The sequence below is a fragment of the Eptatretus burgeri genome, chromosome 1 (assembly GCF_056783735.1).
Source record: "Eptatretus burgeri isolate ZD-2024b chromosome 1, Ebu_testis_v1, whole genome shotgun sequence".
Taxonomy (NCBI): Eukaryota; Metazoa; Chordata; class Myxini; order Myxiniformes; family Myxinidae; genus Eptatretus; species Eptatretus burgeri.
The window spans coordinates 145,243,056-145,258,866 of record NC_140961.1 but is presented as its reverse complement, the minus strand read 5'-3'; the positions used below and the strand labels follow the sequence as shown (position 1 = coordinate 145,258,866).

The 15,811-nt window shown below is 46.9% G+C and overlaps 1 protein-coding gene across 10 annotated transcripts in view; it reads right to left on the bottom strand.

Annotated features, from left to right (window-relative positions):
* The window catches only part of LOC147035687 (equilibrative nucleoside transporter 1-like), a 223,139-nt gene that overhangs the window by 136,223 nt on the left and 71,105 nt on the right, over positions 1-15,811 (bottom strand). For 8 of the 10 annotated variants that reach the window (XM_085846682.1, XM_085846674.1, XM_085846704.1 and 5 more), the window contains one exon: positions 9,081-9,150. The exons of the other annotated variants lie outside the window; for them this stretch is intronic. In XM_085846682.1, coding sequence (XP_085702808.1) covers positions 9,081-9,150 — 70 coding nt within the window. The remainder of the gene's footprint in view (positions 1-9,080; positions 9,151-15,811) is intronic. 10 annotated transcript variants of the gene reach the window in all.

Genomic DNA, 15,811 nt, shown 5'->3' with positions numbered 1-15,811 from the left:
ACCTTTGACTCCCAATCGCTAATAAGGGTTATTACGTCATTGTGTCATGTCACATATCACAAGATGGGGCATTGAATTCTGAACATTTTGGCATTAGTTGCATGCAAATTGTATACAAATTGACCACGCTATGGTAAAAAAGACGATTTTGACCTTTTCATGACCTTGACCTTGACCTTTGACCCGATCGCTCCCAAAATCGAATCAAATGGTCTCGGATAATAACCAATCATCCCACCAAATTTGCTGCGATTCAGTTCAATACTTTTGGAGTTATGCGAATAACAAACAAACAAACACACATATTCACAAATAAATAAATAAATACACAGCGATCAAAACATAACCTTCGCAACAAAGTTTGCGAAGGTAAAAATTCTTCCCCCAAATATCACTTTCATTTGCATAGTTCTTTTTGTTACAATAGGGACAAGATCACCCCCAAAATGCACATCTTGACATCAATTTTGCAAAATTTTATGGGGGAGTATATCCTCGGACCCCCAAGTAAAATCTCATTTTTCCTTTTTGCAAAAGTTCTGCAGTTTCACCCATGCACATTGTACTGTTCGGGGTGACTGCTGAACTGTATAGAAGACCGACAAACATGGACATCACGAAAAGCGTCTTTGGACATTCCAAGAATGTCACACTCATGAACGTCGAAGGGCCATCATGTACAGATTGGACTGACCAAATAGAACCATGAATATTGCCTGTACATTCGACGTTGTACCTTTTGTTTTCAATACAGTTTCATCGTTTAATTATTGCAAGTGCTATTGTGTTCACTGAAGTATGCCCAAAAGTCACAGACACTGGCTAACAAGTTCCCCAGTCCAAACGACCATCCTCTTTACAGTCTGTCTTCTATTTCGACTTCTCCAGCCAAACCGTTGTGCTAATCCGGCTAAAATATGGCGGAATTAGTAAATTCCTTCAAAAATCTTCCTCTCCAGACCCACAAATCAGAATGCTACCAAATTTGGGTTACAACATTAGGCCAGGGCCAGATAAGCTATGAATGCAGCGGTTCTGTTTTTTTGTTTTTTTTCTGGTTTAACTGGAATTGGAATTCCAGAGAAGGTATTGTCATCATGCACCATCCGTCCATCCGTCTCCTATTTCAACCTCTCTAGCCAAATTGCTGGGCTGATACAGCTGAAATTTGGCAGGAACATTCCGCTCCTGGCTGGTAAAGGGGATTGCAAAGCTCGTTATGGTCACGTGACTTCAAGTGGGTCAAAATGGCGGCCTTAGTAAATTTATACAAAAATCTTCTTCTCCAGACCCACCAGTCAGAATGCTACCAAATTTTGGGTGGAAACTTAGGCCAGGGTCGGGATGTTAAATTGTGGAGGTCATTCTGATCATGTGACCAGAAGGGTGTTGAAATGTCCGACTTGGTAAACTTTTGGGAAAATCAGGTGAATTCCTTCAAAAAATTCTTCTCCAGAACCACGAATCAGAATGCTACCAAATTTGGGTTACAACATAAGACCAGAACCCAGCGACACTGCAGGTCCAGTGGTACTATTTTTCTACATTGTTCTTCCAATAGGCTGGACATTTTTTAGGCTATTCCCTTTCAAATACATTTTCAGAAACTGCTGAGCTGATTATCACAATTTTTTTTTTTTTACCATAAGAGTGACTACTGATGTAAAAAAAAATTACGATAAACATGATATCACAGAGGTGTGGGAGCCATTGAGGAAAATATTTGGACCTGTTTTTCTCCAAAACCACAATTTGGAAAAAATTGATTGCGTTCATCCAAGCCCATCCCTTGGTGTCCTGCAGTGAGAGCAAAGGGTGTTGGGCTCTTGACAGAGAAGTCCGAAGTGAAGGCCCGCTGGGCCGGTTACTTTGAGCTGTACAAGGCTCATCCACCAGATGTCGAGGTGGATGTCAGGGGGGATTTCTATCCCTATTACTGACCCTCCAAGCAACTGTGGTCCACCTTCGTTTATGGAAACACAGACTGCGGTGAACCGGTTGAAATGGGGTAAAGCTCCTGGGACATGTGGCATCCATTATGAACTTCTTACAGCTGGTGGAAATGCTGTACTCATGTCGTTGCATGCAGTTATGTGCTCTGCCTGGAACATAGGCATCATCCCAACTGACTGGAAGAGGGGCCTTGTTGTCCCTCTCTGGAAAAGAGAAGGGTGATCACCAAGACTGCAACAACCACTGAGGGGTGACGGTGCTGTCAGTGCTGGGCAAGGTCTTTGCTCGGATAATTATTGTTCGGATTCACCGACATCTGCTTGAGCACCAGCATCCAGAGCAGACAGGCTTTACACCAAAGAGGTCAATGATTGACCGTATCTTTGCTCTTCTGGTCCTCACCAATGCAGATGAGAGTTTCGGCAGGGGCTGCTTTCAGCTGATGTTGATCTCTGTAAAGCGTTTGATTCAGTGAATTGGGATGCCCTCTGGAGTGTTTTGGGTCTTCATGGGGTGCCACCAAAACTGATCAATCTGATGTCTGAACTATACTCTGGACTGAGAGTGCTGTGAGATGTGGTGTTATCCCTGATTTATTTCCAGTTATTAATGGAGTCCGGCAGGAGTGTGTACTGGCCCCTACAGTTTTCAGCTCTTGTATGGAATGGATGGATGCTGGGGAGGATGTCGGAGAGATAAAGCTGCGGTGAATCATTTGGGAATGTCGAGATCTCTGACCTTGATTTTCGCAGATGATGCAGTCATCTTTGCAGAGACTCTAGATATCCTTATGAGGGCCCTCGAGGTGCTGAATGCGGAGTCGGAGCCGCTGGCATTACGGGTTTCCTGGGTCAAAACGAAGATCCAGGCTTTCAATGACATATTGGATGCTGCTATCCTGTCTGTATCTGTTTGTGGTGAGGATGTTGAGGTCGTAGAGAGATTCACTTACCTTGGCATTGATATTCATGTCTCTGCTGGCTGTAAGCCAGAGGTTACGAGACATCTGGGTCGAGCTCGGGAGTCATGGATTCACTGGATCATGGGGTGTGGCACTGCCGGTAACTGTGCGGGAGGACGAAAGTCTGAGTCTTCAGGTCCTTGGTGTTTCCATTCATGCTCTATGGATGTGAGACTTAGACTCTGACCAGGGATCTGAGATGGAGACTTAATTCCTTTGATACCACATCTCTTCAGAGAATCCTTGGACTTTGTGTCCAATGAGCGATTGCTGAGACAGACTCAAATGATATTTGATACCTGCATAGTCCGTGAACGTCATCTGTGGCTGTATGGACATGTGGCTCGTTTTTCTGATGCTGATCCTGCTCAACAGATTCTCTCAGTGAGGGAGTCTCGTGACTGGATGAGGCCAATGGGCCGACCACGTGCCTCATGGTTGCAGCAGGTTGATCAGCATCTCAAGGAGAGGGGGATGGGCCAGGCATCTGGCTGGGGGATGGCCAGATGGAAGACCCTGGAGTACCAGTGGGAAGTTGACATAGCGATGCGCTGCTCTGGCGCATGCTTCCATACCTACAGCCATATTTGATTAAAGGAGAATATTTTTTTTTAATTATTTCCCTGAAACTGCTTCAAGCTATTGATGTGAAACTTTCCAACTATGAAACACCATTTCTGAATATAGGGTTAAAATGATGACATCATAAGTATGTCGTTTGGCAGCCATCTTGTTAAAAATAACGAACTTTATCAGATCAACATGAAAGTTCACAATGAGTGATCGTGTTTCCCAGGGTCCGTCGATATCAATATTCTTTTTTCCCTCGACATTGTTATTCCAGGCGGCTTGAACCGGTATTAAAAAATAAACAATTTTTTTTGCACAGGTTCTAAAAATACATAATGGTCCAATGATTGACACACACGTTAATTTTTAAATGTATTCCCACATGGGGATCCCCCCTCCCCCCATGATGAGAATGGGGATCCTCCCCCTCCCCCCATGATGAGAATGGTGATTTCACTTCCAACTTCAACTTGTATCAAAAATAATTTTGTTTTCATGTGAGATCAGTGTTTGTAATCGGCACAGGCTGTGATCTATTGCGATCGCTGATCGCCATGTTGGTATGACGAGTGTGGATCACTGGACTGGTATAACTTTGCTTCATACCAGTATCGCCTACCACTCTGACTATATTGCTTCCGCTTCATCCCGTCATTGCTGGACTGATTTGGCTATCGCAGATCGCCAGACGAGTAATCAGCACAGGGTTTCCAAAGAACACCCGATTCATATAAATAAAATAACCAATTTGCAATTGCTTTAAAAACAGCGACCAGGTCAAGAAAAATGTGATTGCTTCTACAGTGCTCAGATGCTGAGGGTTAAATGTTAAAAGCTTCAGTGAAGCATGGGTGGGAGGAAGGGAAGGACACACTCTCATTTACTCAAAGTACACCTCCTCAAATCCTCAACTGCCTTCTGCCCCTCTCTTGCCCCCTCTCCCCCAGCACCACAGAGCCTTTTCTCCTACTCATAAGGCCCCCTCCCCTACCTATTCTGTCGTCCCCCACACTCTTTCAACAACTCTCCTTACCTCCCCCCCCCCACTCCTCCCTTGTCATACCCTCCCCTCTCCTCCCATCCCCTGCAAACAAAGCCTCCTCCCCTCCCTCTTCATTAACAGTGTGGACCTCAAATATCCGGGGCCTTCACGCAAACCTGACAGATCGTTCCATACAGGTTGCCACAGACAAACCAGACATAATCTGTCGAACAGAAACTTTCCTCTCCCAAGACGTGTCTAACTCCCAAGTATCTCTCCCGAGTTACTACCTCTTCCGGTTTGACAGACCTGAGCCTCGTCCTGGTGGAGGTGTTGCTCTCTTTATCAAAACTCTATTCCTCACTCTCCATGCACTGCCCTCACTCCGCAACACCCCCAGGAATACCTCTGGCTATGGCTTCCCCTACATTCGCAACTCATGGTTAAATGTGAACTGCACCGTCCACCGAACAGTGATGACTCCATTTACACCTCACGATCCAAAAACATGGACCAACTTCTATCTTCTCATCCAACTCTCTATTCCTCATATGTGCTGACTTCAATTGTCATCATGCCAGTTGGCTCGGTGTGGGTACCTCTCTCACCTGTCATGGCACTTCTGCAAAAGCTTCCTGAGACCAATTGGGACTGACTCAATCAGTCAATTTCCTGACCCGGATTTCAACCAATGGTACTCCATTTCTTCTGGATCTGATTTTTGACAAATTTCCTTGAAAATATCTGCCGTTCTTCCTCTGCTCCAATCGGTTCTTCTGACCACATGCTTGTCAAGCAGACATCTCTCTGGCTGTTATCAGAGAACCACCTCAGTGCCGTCCAGTCTGGCATTTCACTCAAGCCGACTGGCAGGATCTCCAAGCAGCAATGAAACTTCAAGACTGTTCTCCCATCGTTACTTTCTCCAACATCAACTCATCCTGGGAATTCTTTCAAAGAAACTTGCTCTCCCTCATGCACAGATTTATCCCCTCTCGTCTTCAGTTGTCCTACCCTTCCTCCTGCCCATGGTTCACTGAAGCTTGTGGTGAGGCAGTTGTCCTGAAACAACTTGCCTTTGCCTCATGGAAAGCAACCCACATGAGGGTAATCTCAGTTCCTTCCATAAAGCTCGGAACAAGTGTGTATCTACCCTCAGGAGAACCAGAAAACACCATCTTTCTAAGCTCAACTTTGAACTCTCAAACCTCTCTCCCTCCTGCAAATCCTGGTGGCATCTAGATATGTCTGTTGTCCTGCTCACAAGATCATCACAAAACCACCAAGAACTCGTGATCCAACACGGAAAGCTGGAGCACATGTTACTCTTCTCTTCATTGGATGTACATCACACCATAGATAACGGATTCTCAAGACTGGTAATATGACAGTTCGCCATCGCTCGACAAATACTGTAAGCTTGAATTGACAAATAAGTTCACGTCTGAACACTCAAAACTCTCCCCCACCTCCAAATCCTGGTGGCATCGAATCAAATCTGTTTCTGGTGCATGTTCCCCCTCCATCCGCTCCCTTACCTCAAATGGCGCACTGCTGATACCACACGTGAAAAGGCTGAATGCCGAAACTCTGTGTTTGCATTGATCTCTTGTGTACAAAACCCATCGCTTTCTCTACCCACCTTACCCAGTTGCACCCAACTGTCCCTGGACTCTGTGTCTTTTTCTCCTGACAAGGTGGAGAGCTTGCTATGAAACCTCGACTCAGCTTCTGCAACCTGTCAAGAGGCATCAGCCCACGTGTCCTAAAAACCTGCTCCTCTGCTCTTGCTCATCCTCTCTCTATTCTATTCACCCCCTCATTTGTTCAAGGTCATTTGCAATCTGCTTGGAAATCAGCAAACATTACTGCCCTGCATAAAAAACGTGCAAAAACAGATCCCTGCAACTACAGACCAATCAGCCTTCTCTCAATCATCAGCAAGGTTAAGGAATCCATCATCGCTTCAGACATTAAATCCTTCCTCTTCTCCAATGGCTAGATTTCCGATCATCAATTTGGTTTCAGACCAAGGCACTCTACCCTGGATATGCTGCTTCTGCTCTCACAACAATGGGTGGATATCCTCAATGCCGGACATGAAATCAGAGTCAAATCCCAAGACATATCGAGTGCTTTTGACATGGTCTGGCACCCTGCCCTGCTCATCAAACTCTCTTCCTCTGATATCCAAGGCCATCTCCACTCATGGCTTGCAGACTTCCTATCCTGTTGCAGTAAATGAACGCCCAGAAATGGAGTTCTTTCATCCCTTCTTCCTGTCCAGGCTGGAATTCCTCAAAGCAGCATTCTGGACCCTGTTCGTTTTTTTTGGTTTTCCTTAATGATCTCTCTGACTCTCTGGAAAATGCTCTTTATCTGTTTGCTGGTGACTCCACCCTCTGCTGTGCCATCTGTCATTCATCATACCGGCAAGCAGCAGCTTCTTCGCTCACTGCATATCTTGGTAAAATCACAAACTGGTCCAACATGTGCAACATGTCTTTCAATCCGGACAAATGTCACACTCTCACTATGTCTCTCCGAAAGGACCGTTTGGAACCCCCCCCCCCATCCACTTTCTCAACAATCCTATGGAAGAAGTCCTTTCTTTCAAGCTTCTGGGTCTCACCATCTGCCATGTTCTTTCCTGGGAAAGCCACATTTCCAACCTGGCCTCCAAAGCCAGTCGCCGACTGGAAATGCAAAGTCCTTCCTCGGCCCACCTGAGTTCCTGACCACATACAAGGCTTTCGTCCACAGCCTGATCTTGTACTGCTCTTCACTCTGGGCTGGTGCTCCTCCCTCCCTCATTTCTCACCTTCACGCTTTGGAAATCAAGGCATTTTGGATCAGTGGCATCTCCTGCAATGAGGTTGAGTCTTTTGACCTCTCACTCTTTCACCACAAGCAGGTCGGTGGTCTTTCTGTCGTCTACCATCTCATCTCTGGTCTCGCCCCCCCCCCCCCGTGCTGTGGCTGCAATTTGTTCCCACCATATTTCCACAGAACGCACAAGGTCCGCCACCAACCCCCTTCTGGTAAAACTACCAAAATTACAAATCACTGCTCACCTTCACTCTTTCATTCCTCGTTTTTCCCCACCTTTGGAATAAATTCCCTCACGCCGTTCAAAACCATTCTTCCCTCCAGGCCTTCAAAACAGCTGTTCACCACCATCTCTTATCGTCCCCCATCCAAATCGTCAATCTTTTCTACCCCGTTAATCCACCCCAAACCCACCTCCTTCAAATTCCCTGCTTTCCTTCCTGAAAGTCACTGTAATGTCCATCTTGTATACCCATGATCCCTGATTCATCCCTCTCCCTTCCACATATCCCCTAATGTCTCTGTTCTCCACTGTTTTGTCCTTCCTACTCCTGCCTGTCTTGTCTCATGACCCCCTTGCTGTGTGTTGTGTGTTCGCTCTCATATGAGACTCGACAAGGTATACAAGAAAAACCTGTTATACTTACTTCTTTGTACGTCTTGACGTCATCCGTTCCACTGGTCCAGGTGTATCCGAGACATCGAGTGCATCAAGGTTTTTTAAATCATGTACGGTATTCAAAGATTGTGCAAATCTTTCAACAATTTGTTGGTGATAAACTTGGGGGGTTCACCCCGATATTTTTTTTTTTTTTTTGTCGGTAAACCAGAATTCCAATACCGGTATATTTATATGAAAAATTTTACCAGTATTTCGATTATACTGCTGGACCCTAGTGATGCCTTATCCCCATCCCACCCCAATTTATCTCCCACTCCAAACCAAAATAATTATCTCACTCCCCCCTCTCCCCAACCCGAAAAACTCTATCCCTTCCCTTGACCCAATTACTCTCTGCCACCCCTCCTCCAATTATTCACCCCCCCCAACTCCAACTTTCTCCCCGCCCAAACCTCCAACTTTCTGTCCCCCCACCCTCCAACTTTCTCCCCCCCAACCTCCAACCTCCAACCTCCAACTCCCACCCCCCAACCTCCAACTTTCTCCCCTCACCCCAACCCAACTTTCTTCACCACCGCCGAACAAAATGGGGGTGCATCAAAGCGGGGTTGTCTCAAAGCGTGACGTCTTGGCACCCAATCATAACTACCTGCAGTTATGATGTGACACGTCGAGTTGTTGTTGTTGTTGTTGTCATCATTATTTTTTGAAATCCATAATTATGAGAGCTGTCTTCAAAAAGTAATGAACTTCATGGGAAATCCTCATCTACAGCTTTCAGTTTAAAAGAAACTGTCCAGACGAATTTGTTAAATCCATCCATCTCAAGATTAGGGACAATGGACATGGAGAGAATTGCCCACACGGTAATGCAAGCCTCAAACACTCAGGGTGTCTTGGCTTCAACCATGTTCCAGAGATGCTGCATTGGAGGGGGATGTAATGTGGGGGAGGGGGGAATGTTGTGGGGGTGAGCCTTGCATACCATGCATATTACAATATCTTAGTCATTTTTCAGTTATATCATTGACCTATCCATTGAACCCACATTCAGATACCAGATATATTTTAGTGTTTAGTTTCTCACCACAAATACTTCAATCCATGTGTTACTAAAAGCAGTCAAAACAAAATCAGAAACATGACAGCCATTTTCTTCTTACCTGAATTGAGTGACATCCACTGTACTTGAACTTGATGCCAGTATATTTGCATTTTCTTTGTGCCAAGATTCTAAAGCAGATCATGAAAGAAGAAAAAAAACAAGGAAAAGGAAAATCTCTCGTTATAGTTTTGAGGGGGTCGTGTCATCTACTGGAACTAGATTAAGTCCTTAACACTGACTTTCTGGACAATACTGCATTTCAGACATTTTATGTTTTTCTTCAGGATGAGTGGTTAGGTCGTCCTGTGTTTATGTGCTGCTGGGATATAGCATTGTAACCTTGAGTAGCTATGGAGGTGAAGTTGCATGCATTGTCCAGAATCATCTCAAGCCATGTGAGTGAAAATGTGATTGGATTGCACTGAGCGCATGGGTTGGTGGGAATGGAACATTATGGAACTCAGGACTTCTCTGAAGGGCAGAGTTAATTTGGGCAGGAAGAGCCAGTATTGACTGATAGTACCATGATGGATGCCGTGAGAGGATTGGGTGATAAAACACTGCCACAAGTATTGTGGATGCCAATTGGGGAGGGGTCCTCTGCTGGGAGCCGAACCCAGACATAACAATGTGAGCAAGCTCTCTCGCTATTTCTGAATCTGTCTCTCAGGGAGACAATCTCTGGCTCTAGCGAGCTCAGTATATCTGGATCAAGTAGCCACAAAATTCATTGCATGCTTGAATAAAAATGAGAGGATTAAATAAAATAATAGCACTCATGGTTAGTTTTAGTTCTGAATCAGCAAAAGTCTATGTGTACTTGGAGTCTCCACATATATGTTTTGTGATCATATTGTTGCAGATTAAGGGTTTGAGTTCCCTCGAGGGGGAAGTGCTTTTGTTTCTCCCCAAGGCCCGGTCCTAAGGCCACCGGGCATGAATAACTTTGTGCTCCGGTGGGTTGTGAAGCAACTACGAATGCTGATTGGTACAGCCATCCTGTGAATGGCTGCACCAAAAGGGGCGGGTGGGTGGGGGGGGGGGGTTTGCTCCCTCAACACACACCCGGATTACTGCCGAGCAACACACTGAATGTGCGCTCGCTTACAAGAGTAAATCACGTAGGGTAGAACTTCCTGTCTAGCAATAAGGGGTGGTTTATGCTGGACCAATGGTAGAAAAGACAGAGGAACTGGTCAAAAACTCTCAAACCTTAACAAGCACATTTAATTTATCAACACGTTCATTTACAATTACACATAAAGGACACATTTATTCACAATCAAACAAAACACATTATTTTACTGCCAAATCAATCAAAGCAACAAAAGCACAAGAAAGATACATGAGGAAAGGAATTACCTTAACAGTTATGGAGGCCACTTAAAACAATCTTACATATCGTTACAAACAGGACATGATGCATGATCAATCAACCAGGAAAGAAAAAGATATTTAATGAAATGGTGAAGTGTTACTTATGAAAGCATTAAATGTGGAAATGAAGAACGGCAGGGAATGGGATCCTGGATGATTACTGTATAGAATCCTAAATATAATAGATAGATGATGAAGGGGGGTCCGATCGAAACCCACACAATGGATCCATCATTCAAACCTGGAAGACACAGAGAGGACAATATAATTCATGAATCTAATTAATAACATAGCTCACTCTGGGTACCTATGTGTCCCTTGCATGCTTGGGGGTGTGTTGCAAAACCGCAACAATATCTTGCCTGTGTGGGTTTTTCAGACTCGGATTCTCTTTTTCTTCATCTCTTTGCATTCTAATCGAGCAAGGCATTCTAATAAATGAATAAGAATCTTGTATTTGGTGGCTTAGTGATTAGTTGTAAATTGCACGGATGCGTCAAAATTCTGTGTAATATCGAGTATCATGTGGCGTACAATTTCCATCATAACACTGTATGGCACTGACACCACACACACTCTGACACATACACTGGAGGTGGATAGTTTGAAACTGGGTCAGTCTCCATTCCATCCCCTGAAACCCAACCCAAGCATGAAGATGGCAGTCCACAATAGCAGCTGGCATGTACACATACATACACAACATCCAACATATATATATATATATATATATATATATATATATATATATATATATATATATATATATATATATATATATATATATATATATATATTGTTGTGGGCTGGGTATCGGCGATGAGAACGACCACGAGTTGGAGCAGCAGAGTCAACTCCACCGAACACCCGGAATTCAGATCGTGAACCCTCGGATAACCCCGAAGGTAAGGGTCCCTTACAGGACCACGAATCATCAATAATTCAGCCACGTGGGACAGGGTTATTTGCCAATCTTCAAAATACTTAGATACCCACGTGGCGAGCTACGGAGGAATCCACACCCTCCACGGAGCTCGAACAGGACGAGCCGTAACCGTGCTCGACCCGTGTGTAACCCGAGCGGATGTTTACCGAGGTCCCGTTGGTCCAAATGCACAACTCACAGCAACAACGGCCTCTTTAATTCTCCCAACACGCACCGTGCTCAGCCAATACAGGAAAGGACAGAAACGAGCTGAAACATTCAACAATAGGGGTATTTATCACAATATGTGGGGAAGGAACACATAAAGGGCAGAGTTAAACCGAGTATAAAGGATGCAAATAATGTACAGCAAAAGCACTGAACCAGTTCCTACTTAAAGATGGGCCCACACACAGACGCACACACAAACACCCAAAAGAAACGGAGCCAAGTTGTTTTTATTCTGCTCTCCAGCCGCCGAGGATAGTTCGGCTGGGAGTCAGGACGGCTAGGCTGGCTACCTGGCCACGAGCGTGCGGCTGGATATTCACCCCTTCCTGGAGCTCCGGTCGCCAAAAGATGGACCGGGGCAGCCAGACGCAGACCAGTGCCAGCGACGAGATGAGGCCAGACCAGCGTCGAGCAGACCAGAGAACCAGACCCAGCGCTCGAGCAGACGGGAACAATTATTTGTTCTCCTTTCCTTTGTCGTCCTTCTCGGGCACGGTCCGCTCATGCGTGACTTGCTCTCATTGGGCGGACCGCGTGTTGCGGCTCCGCCTTCTTGCAAAGGACCGCCATGGCTCTGATCCGCTCAGCGCCCATTGGCTGCAAAATGACGCATTCCCTCATTTGGCGCCAGGCCAGAATGAAACGCTTCATGAGCGCGCAAACAGCGTGGACAATTCCTCGAGCAGTGTTGTTGTTGGCATTGTTGTTGTCGTAAAAAAAAATCCTATCAAAATAACTCTGCAGCGCACGAACATTTAACTCCCGTTAGATGAGGGAAAAGGGAGCGATCTATCCGCATTTACTCCTTATACGTATCGAAATAACTGTGCTATGGGGACCTGAAAGTTGAATGCAGTGAGCTTCCAAATTCAGAACAACATATATATATATATTGTTGTGGTTGAGGAAATTCGCAAACCACCATTCAGGTCCCGTAGGTGAGATATCTCTGTAAGTACATGTGTAGTTAGCCCAAACCCGTTGTTTAGAGGGAATAAATGTGATTCATTCGGGCTGCGACCCTTCAAGATAGCCGTTTTTCTGTTCTATCTTTATTTTGAACCAACCACGTCTCAACCGCCATCACACAACAACCACCAACCGCAACGCCGCTTCTCAACAACGCCAACAGCCATGGCCTTTACCTTCACAACCCGCTCTCGCAACCATCGCATCACCGCCATTCCAAGCGTCACCATCGTCATCACCGCCACAATAAACCCTCCACCACCTTCACCTCTCTTCCTTCTGCCGCCATTCCCGCACCGCTTGTGGGCACCGATCCTGGACTCGTACAGGGCGCGCGCCGAGCAGCGGATGCAAAAAGCGGCCTTTCCGAGAAGTCGGATCAAGAATGATACACGCCCACTTCTGATCCGTCCAATCATTAAGCGCGGGGCGATTTGGCCCCGCCTCCAGGCACGTCGGAGTGGAATCGCTATATGCAAATTCGAGGATCAGGAATGATTCACGCCCACTTTTCCTCCGTCCAATGGGCGAGCGTGGCTCCGCCCCCGAGCCCATCCTGATCCGAAAATCTGCATATGGCTTCTCCTACACCACTATAAAGCGCCGAGCGTGGGGCGAATTGAGTCAGTAGAGAGGTTTTCTGTTTCGGGCTCGGGCGAGTTGTGGCGGCGGCGAAGTGTGGCAGCAGCAGTCAAGACGGGTCTGGAGGAGAGTCGGTCTGTCGGGGTTCAGAGTCTGTCGGGGAGCTGCAGAGAGGAGAAGCCGGGAACGCGGTCGAGGGCGCAGTGGAGTCGCTCGTCGCGGGACCCAAGCAAGCCAGCTATCCTCTTTCCCCAGAGCATCAACAACCCCCCCCCCTGTTTCCCCCCCCCCGCGCTGAGATAGTGCGAAAAGGGGGCCCCGTTCCCACCCCATTCCAGGCAGTGCCAGCGAGGCCCGCGGAGGAGTGCGGAGTCGGGGCGCCGCCGCCATTTTGCGGCTCATCACAAGACGGGTAGGCTCTGCCCGGTCTCACGCCCACAGACCACGTCTGCCCCCTTGTCGTAGAGGGTGGCCCCTTTTTCTTTTGATTTTGAGTATATGTGTTGTCGGCGCCGTCTGTAAAGTAAAACTGTGTAAGTGTTGCCGTGTGCTCGCATAGTCGGTAGTAGATCTGCATTGTGTTTCTTTTGTTGCAATTGCTTTTGGTGCATAATTGTTGTGTTTCTTTTACATTTGCTTTTGGTGCATAATTGTTGTAATTGTATATGTGTGCTTTCCATTTGCCGCGGAATAAATGTGAATTATGTTGAACTGTTTTTCCCGTTTCGCTTCGTCTTTTCTTTAATTGAATCTCCATCTTACTTCACGTAAAGGGTTGGTCGTGGGCTAAATACGCCCAATAATTAATCGGAACCGTCGAGGTTGACGATAACACCGCTCAGTTATCCCGATAGTACGGAACGGGTCGCTTAAAGTGGCCCCTGTCCGAAGTCGACATGCGGCGAGGTGCGATCGCCCGGTCTACCCTCCGTGTGGGTACTTAGGTAGGTCGAATTTGGCGAACAACCCTATCCCACGCGGGGGGCCGATTGGCACGATCGTGGTGAGGCCGAAAGGCCCACCCGTGACTAGTTCCCGGCGTTAGTCCGAGAGGGTCACGACGGAATTGTCCGTCCGGTGGGCGACGTGCCGCGATTCTAGTTACGTGGCCGCTCGCATGCCGGCGGGCGCAAATTCGCAAATATATATATATATATATATATATATATATATATATATATATATATATATATATATATATATATATATATATATATATATATATATTATTTATATATATTGTTGCGGTTCTCGGAACTGCATGCGTACAACAGATCGGTGTCCCAAGACAGTTATTCCATTATTATATGTGGAGATAGTCCTCTTCCTTTTGTTTGGAGGGACAACAAGGGAAGGCGTTGCGATGATCTAATAGTGAGGGTTGCTTAAATCATATTTTCCTTCATTTCATCCCTATTCTTCTTCTTTTCTGATTATTCCTGAGGTAAATCAGCCACGTCCGCCTTCGCTGTAAGGTGGGTCCTCGTGGAGATCAGCGCGTGCGACACCGCGGTGAGGCATCTGCTGCACAGAGATACTCATTCCCGGGCGAGTCGTGTGCTTGGCAGTGCGGGGTTGTCGACTCGAGCTTCCGATGATCTCGGAAGAATGCATTAACAAGGCATGTGAATAAATTCCTCTTAAGAGGCTGCACAAATAGTGTTTTTCATGGCATGGGAAACATGGCCAGCACGCTGCCCATGCTGCACGAAACGCGTACGTAGGCCAATAAAGACAACAACACGCCATGTTTGGCAGGATACGAGTGTGCGAGTAGAAGTGGCTTGTTCCTTTTTAACCTCAATATCTGACACATATTGGTGTTCACCCCATGCACACGCTAGCGGAGTCATGTGAACGCGAGCATGGGCCACGTTGATAATGGTGGAACCACGCACACTGTATGGAATGTGCTCAAAAGCAGACACGTACGCCGCTCGTGAAACGTGCATGGGTTTATCCATGGCGATGTACCTTCGAACCTCGCTGGCAGCAGTGGCTTCTCCACGGATGGTGAACGTCTTCTCTTCTCTACGGCCAGCAAAGCTGCGATTGAGCCGAGGAATGCACAGTGTGGGCCACGTTGACACACGCAAAGCGAGCACGTTGATCGACGCTGGTCGAACACCCGAGCGGGCATGCGGGACCCTCGACCGGTCGCCCGGGCACGGCCCGGGATTTTTGCAGGATGATACGTGTGCCAATTTCGGTGTGGGCGATTCGTGTCATGTCATGGGCTCGGAGCAAAATATGTTCGCTGTCTGGGATGGCCTTGACGGAAACGAAATGAGGCGTTTTCCAGCCTAAGCTGGCAGGCCACGTGAGGGGTCAGGGCCAATCAGAGTGCCCGATTCAGGTGATGACATTACGATTCGGGGTGGCCCCTCCCCCCGAGCTGCAAATCCAATAAAGGTCAGAGAAGTCCCTCTGTCTCTCACTTGCTTTTTGAGTTTCTCCCCCTCTCTCTCGCCTCGCCTTATCGACACCGCCACTACCCGCCTCCTGCTGCCTGGACTCTGCCTCCTCGTTTCCGCCCACATGACATCGACCCCACCTGCCTACCTGGCAAAGATCTGGAAAAGCCTACTCCTCCGTCCACGCACTCTTGACTCCGCCCCTTCTCGACTCAAGCTCCTCCTTTACGGTGCCCAATTCCTGGTTCTCAACTCCCTCTTCATCGGGTTTTCTGTGTCTGTGTGTGTGCA